Source organism: Athene noctua, chromosome 31 (genome assembly GCF_965140245.1).
Source record: "Athene noctua chromosome 31, bAthNoc1.hap1.1, whole genome shotgun sequence".
NCBI lineage: Eukaryota > Metazoa > Chordata > Aves > Strigiformes > Strigidae > Athene > Athene noctua.
This window is the reverse complement of record NC_134067.1, coordinates 2197032-2205681: the sequence shown is the minus strand read 5'-3', so window position 1 is coordinate 2205681 and position 8650 is coordinate 2197032. Positions and strand designations below refer to the sequence as shown.

The 8650-nt window shown below is 60.7% G+C and overlaps 1 protein-coding gene across 3 annotated transcripts; it reads left to right on the top strand.

Moving 5' to 3' along the window:
- The first annotated feature begins 751 nt into the window (after nt 1-751).
- Nucleotides 752-7417, top strand: LOC141972231 (uncharacterized). 3 transcript variants are annotated; one of them, XM_074930093.1, is made up of 13 exons: nt 1629-1658; nt 2833-2987; nt 3108-3202; nt 3334-3483; nt 3643-3797; nt 4088-4235; nt 4530-4667; nt 4856-5032; nt 5375-5530; nt 5937-6038; nt 6413-6515; nt 6664-6726; nt 6844-7417. In XM_074930093.1, the coding sequence occupies exons 2-13, from the start codon at nt 2870-2872 to the stop codon at nt 6960-6962; spliced, it is 1524 nt and encodes a 507-aa protein (XP_074786194.1). In that variant the 5' UTR covers nt 1629-1658; nt 2833-2869; the 3' UTR covers nt 6963-7417. The 3 variants fall into 3 exon arrangements, with proteins under 3 accessions (XP_074786196.1, XP_074786195.1, XP_074786194.1); XM_074930095.1 differs by lacking the exons at nt 1629-1658; nt 2833-2987 and adding an exon at nt 752-1236; XM_074930094.1 differs by lacking the exon at nt 2833-2987 and having other exon boundaries at nt 1393-2459.
- The last annotated feature ends 1233 nt before the right edge of the window (nt 7418-8650 follow it).

The window sequence follows — 8650 nt, the reverse complement described above, 5'->3', positions numbered from 1 at the left end:
AAAGCGTCGTGCCCCCTTTGCAGGCAGACTGTCCAGTCCGTCATCTCCTCTGTGCGGTCAGAGGAAGACTTTCTGGAGATGACCTTACAGCAGCCCCCCTCCTGTCCATCAGTTGCCGGCCAGCAGTACAACCAGCGGGCTGCAGAGCCAGTGCCCGTGGGTGGCTTTGAGCCCCGTGTCTGGGCGAGACTTTTCCAGCAAAGCACAGAGATCCTGCAGCCCCTGATGCCCTGGCTGAGGCAGCAGCTCCTGGAGGTGTACGGGCGGTACTGGTGGATGGTGGATATGGCACAGGCCACCATCATCGCCCATCTGTGCCTCGACGGGCTGGACAGGGAGGCCTTGGAGCGGGATCTGCAGCCCTTACTGCAGCACCGGGCCGTGGAGTTTGTGCACCGGCTGGTCGACATGGTCGCGGAGAGGTGCAGGGAGCGCTTCATGCAGCAGCTGGAGCCCCGGGACTCCCAGGCTGCCGAGGAGCAGGAGCACAGCCCCGCGGCCACCCCTGGACCCGCCGCCGCCCCGGGGGACACTCCTGCCCCCGACCCCAGAGCGCAGGAGCAGCCCCGTGAGGAGCTGGGGCAGGCGGTGGCAGGTCCCTCCAGTGCTGGCCAGGGCAGGGACTGCTCACGCGGGGGGCCCCGGCGCCGCGGCAAGAGGAAGGCCGGCTGCTCCCAGGACTCTTCCGCCCACAAGCGGCCACGCCGCCGACAACGCTAGGGTGGCCAGAAGACGGCGAAACCAGGGCCGGGCCAGCAGCTGGGGTGCACGCCAGCCCCAAAGGGACTTGGAGGCGCTTGTTAGTAGCCTCATCATGAAAGAAGGAAAATAAAACGATGAAAACCGCATCAGAAGTCTCAGTCTCTCCTTACACGCAGTGCGGCTGGCATTGCTGTCGTCGCCCCACGTGATGCTTTCTCCTCCTCCCCCTGGTGCTGGGCTCACCTTCCCCCTCGTGAGTCTGCTGCAACTTCCACGCTGTCTACCACAGCTTGTCCCGAAGCCCTGATTTATCCGTCAGAGAGTGTATTTCTCAGAGGCTCTTCCAGAGATGAGACTGGTTGATCTGTTGCCATCTCCAGACATCCCGTGAGCGTACAGACTCAGTTCTTTCTACAGAGAGATGGACATCTTCCTAGTCCTCCAGAAACAGGTCTTTAGCATTTTTCAAACATTAGAAATAGTGGTCGGATACTTGAAATGGAGCTGTTGTTGCACAGGCCAGCCATAATTCTGGTAAGAAATGGTTCTGGGCCCTGGTTGCCTACTCGCGGGCAGACCCAAGGCAGGCGGGCGCTCTCTGCCTCGGCTGGAGGGCTATTTCCCTGAAGCGCCGCCCCTCCGTCCTCTTCCCAGCTTGCCTCGCCTGCAGTTCGGACGTGCAGAGGGCCGGGCTGTGTTGCAGCAGGGCAGCTGGGGCACAGCCTGAGCTGGGGCTGGGCGCTGGGCCTGGAAACAGGCCCAGGTGCTCGGTCTTGCAGAAACCTGCTCCACAGGCGAAGATCGGCTGCTGGTGGAGAAACACCAAGATGGCATCACCGCCTTTTCCCGTGGCACCTCTGCCCTGTCCCGGGAGTCCCGCACTGTGGCCCCTCCTCACATGCAACAAAAGCTTTTTCTCCAATGAATACATTTTGCACGAGCGCACCTCAATGATGGTAATAGCAGAGCACTTGTGCTAAAACTGCTTTTCTTATAAATTCCCATTGTCCCTTCTAGATGCTTTGAACAACTGCTTGGGCTTTTATTATTTATATTTTTGCTTTCCTCTAATTCTCAAACAGAGTTGTAAGTAGCCTCAGGACTTATGACTTCATTGTGTCATCAATCAGTGTTACACGGTACAGCCAAACAAAAGTCTTAATCCATATCCATGGGTGGTGAGCAGCAGCACAGGGACTATATAGCACAAATGAGAAGAGGAAAATTTAAGGAGCCAAGCGATCGACATTATGCCCAGCAATTGATAAGCCAATGTAATGAATGCTTCTAACCCATGGTTATGACACACTGACCCGATCTGCCGTTATCTCGACCCTTTGAGCCCCACGCTGGGCCCCAAAAAGGACTCTCGTGGTTTGAACTCGGTCAGAGCCAACCACCATGCAGCCGGTCGCTTCCCTCCCCCTGTTGGGGGAATGGGGGAAGAGAGTGGAGGGACACAAGGAAAACTCGTAATTTGAGATTAAAAAAAAAACACTTTAGTGATTGTAGCAAACCAAAATAACAACAAGGGAAAGTACAAATGGGTAATGCACACGGCGACTGCTCACCACCCACCGACCAACAGCCCGCTCCCAGCCAGCGATCCCGACAGAATGAAGATCCGTGGGGCTGTGCTCCCTTCCAGCTGGAGAAAATTAACTCTATCCCAGCTGAAACCAGGAAACTCTTGTAGCAGATTAAAGCTACGCTGGGAGTGTGGGAAAGAACTGGACACAGGCGAGCCAACGCTTCAGGTGACCGCAAAGGAGAGATGGGGCAGTCTGGAGTGTTTCTGTCGGGATCAAAGCAGAAGGTCCGGGGTCCGTGCCGGGGTGTGTGCACCCTGGGGTGAGCCGGGGGGTACAGGAAGGTCCTGACAGGACATGATGGGGGCCTGGGGGCACCCCGAGAGGAGCCATGGCCCCGTGGTGAGCTGGGTCCCTCCCCGCCCCCGCAGTAAAACCCCTGCCCCACCCGGCCTTTGTGACATCACTCTGTGTCACCCCCGGCACCGTATCTGAGCAGCGCAGCCCCGCAGTGTCTGACAAAACGGGGAAGGGACAGGGCAGGAGCGCAGTGAGGACACTCCTGAGCACAGCCCACGTCTTTTGCCCTCGCTCCCTACAGCTGAACACCCCGCACTGTCCCTCAACCATTTTTGAGGATGGCAGAGAGACCCCCCAGCAGCCCCAGGGTGGTTTGGGAGGAGGTGGGGGCCCCCCAGGAGAGCAGCTCTGCGCCGGAGCCCTGCGAGGTGTCCCTGGTCCAGCCGCTGCGGATCGGTGAGTGAGGGGGCTGACGCCAGGACCCTGTTTACCCCGTTTCAAGCGCTTTTCACCCTTTTGGAGGCTGTTTGGCCAAGATGGCTGTTGTCTTACTGACTCTTCCGTGTTTCCGTGTAGATGAGACGCTGCCAGAGGAGATTCCAGAGGCAGCGGGATGGGATCCTCAGAGCGCCTGGTTGCTCTCTTTACTCGAGAGCAGCGACATGGGAACGGTAACAAGCTCTCGCCTTGCCGGGACCCTTGTCCGTGGCATCGGCTTGTGCGAGCAAAGGGACCCAGAGGTGGTCGAGCTGCTCAGCCAAGCTCAGCGTGACACATCTTCCCCCTGTCCTTCCTCCTGCAGGTGTTTGGCAAATACCTCCAGCCTTCTCAGAATATGGGCGTTCTCCTCGCAGCCATCGAGGCCTTGCCGGCAGACGATGTCCAGGACAGGCAGATGGCAAGTGACGTCGTGAACATGGCCTTGAGGGACCCCGCGTCCTGGCTGATGGATGTAAGTGCCCCGTGGTTGGACTGTCCTTCCGTGTCAAGACGTGTCAAGTCTTGTTCTTCCCTCCTGCCCTAACCTGGCTCTCTCGGGCACCCAAAGCCATGTCAAGGCAGCAGGGAGGGGTGGGAACGGCAGCACCATCCTTACCCGCGTCCCCTCCAGGTGCCAAAAATTATGAGATACATCCACAAAAATGTGGAGCACATCTGCACGGAGCCAGCCCGGAACAGCCTGGACTCGCTGCTGCTGCTGCTGACAGAGTGGAGCCCCAGGGAGGTGGTCAGGAGCCTTCTGAGCATCTCTCCAACGTGTGACAGGTACCGGCCCCGACAGCCTTGAGGGCTCGTTCCCCACCGGGAGAGTGGCCCAGAGACTCTCTGGCTGCCAGACCACGGAAAACTGCGTGATATCCCCGAGGAGCAGGGCTCTCCATCCCACCACGCTTCCCCCTTCAGCCAGAGGCAGCCCAAGTGGAGCCCCTGCCCCCTGGGAACAGAACCTCACCCCCCTCGGCCTCCGCGGGCACCCTGAAATGAGGGGGTGGGCAGGGCCGGGGTCCGGAGGAGCTGAGGCAGCTCTGCTGAGCGAGTTGGCTCTGGCTCCGCAGGGCGGCCGTGGCCGTGTGGGAGGTGCTGGTCTCCGAGCGCTGGGCTCTGCGGAGAGTCGTGTCGGAGCTGGTTGATGTGCTGCAGGACCGGCGGCTGCGCAGGGTGTTCAGGTTCGCTGCGGAGGATGCCTGCATCTACCCCTTGGCTGTGAGTGACCCATGCCCGGCCCTAGCGCTCTGCCTGCCTTCCTCCTCCTCCTCCCAGACCCGCGTGCCACATGCTTGGGCCCACCCGATGCTGGTTTGGCCCCACCAAGCCTGTCCCGCCACAGGCAGTGCTCTGCCTTCCCCCCTGCCTGCATCCCCCTGCCCAGCTCTGGCCCTGGGACAGAGACGTGGGGACTCGGAGGTGGCTTCAAGCAGACACTTGCCAGGGGCTGTGTCGGCGTGTGGCAGGGAGCCCTGCAGCTCTGCTGGTCTCTCACCGTTGTCTCCATTTTAGCTGCTGGCCAGCGCTGACCTGGACGACAAGGAGTTTGCTGCCCTCTACAAAGCCCAGAGGTTCCTGAGGCGTCCCAGCCTGGCGATGCTCTCGCTGGTTCTCACGAGCCTCGTGACACTCTCAAAAACACCCAAAATGGTGAGCGGGGGGTCGGCAAGGGAAGCCAAGTTTGTAGCCAGGGCCAGGGGGACGCGTTGGCTTGGCCCCGGCCGGGAGGATGCGGGGTGACGGCTCCAAGCACCCTCCCTGCTCTGGAGGGGGCTGGGGGGTGCCTGGGTGGGGTCTTTCACCGCTTCACAAAAAGCTGACGGGTGTGTTCCATACAGGCCAGGAAAATGCTGGTAATGCTGCCCGACATCATAGAGAACCTGCTGGCAGCCAACTCCAATGTCAGGATGAAGGCCCTGATGCTCTTCATCAACGTGATTCAGCACATGACGAGGGAAGAGGCTGACCTCATCGCTCTGAGACTGGCGGAGAAGCTCCTGCTCCTCTTCGATGATGTAAGGCGGGGGCCGGAGCTGAGGCGATGGGTGAAGGACCTTCAGCCCAGCCCTGCAGGCAGCATTTGGGCAGGGGTGTCCCCCTGGCTCCTCTTGCGTGGCCTTTCGGGGCTCTTCCCACTCTCCTCCTGTGGCCTTTCCAGGCTCTTCCCCTCCCCGCTCCTCTTCCGTGGCCTTTCAGGGCTCCGGGGCCGTTGAGCCGCAGCCGCAGGTCTGGCCGACGGCTCCTGGTTCAGGATCTGGCCCCGGAGCAGCTCCTCTCCCCCGGCCACGCTAACGCCCCTGCTCCCCGTGGGCGAGGAGCGGCTGGTGCTGAGCTGCCTCTGTCCTCCTCCCTGCCAGGAGTGCAGCCGGGTGCGGGAGCTCTCCATCCGCCTCTTCAAAGACGTGATGAAGACCACGGTGGGGAGAAACATCAAAAAAATGGTGAAGAAAGTGCAGGGTGTGCTGCTCCAACTGTTCTTCCACACCAACGAGAAGGTGGAGAGCGTGGCCAAGGTGCGGTGATCAGTGACTGGTGTCACGGGGAAGGGTGTGCTGACACCACGGGGGTGGCCTGGGCGTGAGGGACAATGGGAATGTGTGTCACCGCAGGGTCCCGCTGCGCTGGTCCCACCTCCACCGGCCTTCCCGCTGCTGCAGAGCTGGAGGGGGAGGTGGGGACCCCCCCCAGCCCAGAGGGAGGCTCCCTGCAGCGCCAGCACAAGCAGGGCCCGAGAACTGGGCACAGACATTTCCCTGCTCAGCAGCGGCCCGTGGCCACCAAGCACACGAGTCCCCACGGGCTTTGTGTGCTTTGAGCCGCCATCCCTGTCTCCCAGGGCTGTGCCAGGCCCAGAGCAGGAGGATGCCAGGTCTCCTCCCCGGGCTCTGGTGCCATCTCCCAGCCTCTGCTTCTCCGCAGGCTTCCTGGGACACCCTCAGCGCCTGTGGAAAGTTCCTGGGCTGGAGGAGGCTCAGCTTCCTGGCTGAGACAGAGCAGAAACACCAGATCAGAGAGTTCTTGGTGAGGACAACCCCCAAACCCCCTGGCCGGGCTGGACGGGGGCTGCAGCTGTGCCGTGGCGGGGAGGGGCTCTGCATCGCCGCCCTGCCCCAGCCCCGCTGCTCCAGCTGCAGCCTCCTTCCCTGCCCTCCAGCACGCAGCCCCCAGGGGCTCTTCTCCAGGAGACCCCGACCCAGCTGGGCCCTGGCAGCGGGACGGAGGGGTCTCGGCACCCCCAGCCCCCTCTGCCTGCGGCTCTCTCTGCCCCTCAGCCCCACGGGGCTCCTGGCTGGGAGACAGGAGTCACTGGGAGGGAGCGGGGGTGCTGGCGGGAGGGACTGGTCCGGACGGCTGCGGAGGGTGCGTACCAGCCCCGTGCCCTTGTGCTCCCTCAGATAACACAGAAGAGGAACAGTGTGGACGAGTATCTGCTCCAGAGCCTGCCCTACTTGAAGGACCCTGAGGCCACCGTGCGAGAGGAGGCCGTCAGGTTCATCGGTGAGTCCCTGGGGACCCATTTCTGGCTGCCCGGCCCCAGTTCCCACTGGTGGGCTCGCTGGGGGTCTTGCTGGGTCCCACTGCCCCCTTGCTGGGGCACAGCCCTGCCCAGGGGGAGCAGAGCTCTGACATTACCTCTGTGCCCCAGGTCTTGCTGCGCGGCACCGGCGGATCCTCAGGCGAGAGAAGCTGTGGGAGTTCTGCCACAGTGGTGAGTAGGGGCAGTGCTGTGCTGGCGGGGGCTGGTGGGGCAGGGGACAAAGCCTGGCCTCCTGGGGTCTCTGCGGGCAGGGGGGGTTCACCTCTGCTCTCTTTCCTTCTCTTGCAGCCCTCCAGTCCTTGGGGAATGACGCTGAATTCTCGATCAGGTCCCTGGCAGCTCAGACCGTCCTCATCCTGACAGCTATAAAGCAGAAGCCAAGGTCAAGTTGGAGATGCTGCACCTGATGAGCCTTGGAGTGGTGCCATTCTCGGGGAAACGGCGTACTTCAATAAATCTTTTTTTTAAACCAAGCTGGAACAACAAGCCCAGTCTCATGGTGTCCTTCCCACGGGGACCCCCCACAAACAGTGTCGCTCTGCCACTGCCCCCAAGGCTGCACACCCGCACCCAGGGTGTCCTGTGAGACCACAAAGCCCTGAGAGGAGGAGGAGGAAGGAGGGAAGCTTTAGCCCATCCTGCCCCTCCTGAGGCATCTCAGGGCACAAAAAGGCACCCGTGCGCCAAGCTGGCACGTCACCCTTTGTTCCAGCACCAAAATCCCCTGCTGTACTGGGGAGCTGGGCTGGCTTTGAGTGGGCACCGGTCGGTTGGTGGTCAGCAGTTGGTTTCATTGCCATCACTTGTTCTTCTTAGTTTTCTCTCTGCTAATTTTTCCTTGTCATGACAATTTATTATTATTATTGTTATTTTAGTCCAGTTATTAAACGGTTCTTATCTCCACCCACCACTTTTCTCACTTTTCCCTTTCCAATTCTCTTCCCCCCATCCTGCTGGGGGGGGGGAAGGTGCTTAGTTGCCAACTGGGGTTCAGCCACAACACCAAGGGACAATTTTGCCTTCTCGAAAAAAAAAAAGAAATCACTTTAGATACCAGCAGTAGCGTTCCCTTACTGGGTGCAAGACAGCAATAGAGAATTAATAGAATCGGAGACTCAGAATAATTCTGGTTGGAAAAAACCTTTAAGGTCACCGAGTCCAGCGAGCCCACCACTGAACCGTGTCCTGAGCGCCACGTCTACACGTCTTTCAAATACCCCCAGGGCTGGGGATGCCACCACCTCCCTGGGCAGCCGGTCCTGGTGCCCGACAGCCCTCACGGTGAAGAAAGGGTCCAGCCTTGGGACGGGGCAGCGCCTACAAGTGCCCCCAGAACAACATCCCCAAGCACCTGCTGCTCGCGCCCCCGAGCCCACCCCTCGGGCACGTCGTCTGCCAGCGCTGGGCACTGCAGGGGATCTGCGGGCGAGGCGCTGCTGCACCCCCGGGGGCTCCTGCCGGGAACGTGCTGCGCCGCCGCCTCTGCCCCGGGAGCAGCTGAACAGCAGGCGGGTCCCCGCTGCCCGCGCAGCCTCTGCCCCGCTCCGCCGGGACACTCCTCCAGCCAAGAGGGCAGGAGGGGATCAGTAAGTACCCCATATAAATAATATTTATATTGTTATAAAGGAATAGATAAATACCCTGAAGAAATACCCAATAAATTATTTTGTTTCAAGAAATCCCGTGGCCGTGAGCGTCTGGGCAGCACGGTGTCGGGGAATGTCAGCCCTTGGCTCCAGCTCCGCTCTGGAACAAACAGATGAAGCTGCTTGTTGAATTTATGTTTGCAGCTTGGCATGTCCCTGTGTCCCCATCCTGGTCGATGCTGTTGATGTACCAGTGGAGGCCCTTGGTGGCTTTGATTGTCAGCCCAGTGTGGTGCCCTTCTGTGGGTGTGGGGGGACACAGGTGACAACAGGCTCCCCACATCTGAGGGGAGGGTGTGTGGGGGGCATTTGGAGGTGTCCTGGAAGGGCTGGGGGTGCAGGGATAGGGGGTTGGCATTGGTGGGACACCCCCAAGACCCCTGCAGGTGATGGTGGCGACAGCCGCCGGCAACGCTAGGGTGGCCAGAAGACGGCGAAACCAGGGCCGG

Bases quoted from the DNA above. Each gene is read 5' to 3' on its own strand.
- LOC141972231 (XM_074930093.1), top strand. From the start codon at position 2,870: ATGGCAGAGAGACCCCCCAGCAGCCCCAGGGTGGTTTGGGAGGAGGTG. The intron at 2,988-3,107 runs GTGAGTGAGGGG...GTTTCCGTGTAG, and splicing joins GGTCCAGCCGCTGCGGATCG to ATGAGACGCTGCCAGAGGAG. The intron at 5,531-5,936 runs GTGCGGTGATCA...GCTTCTCCGCAG, and splicing joins AGGTGGAGAGCGTGGCCAAG to GCTTCCTGGGACACCCTCAG.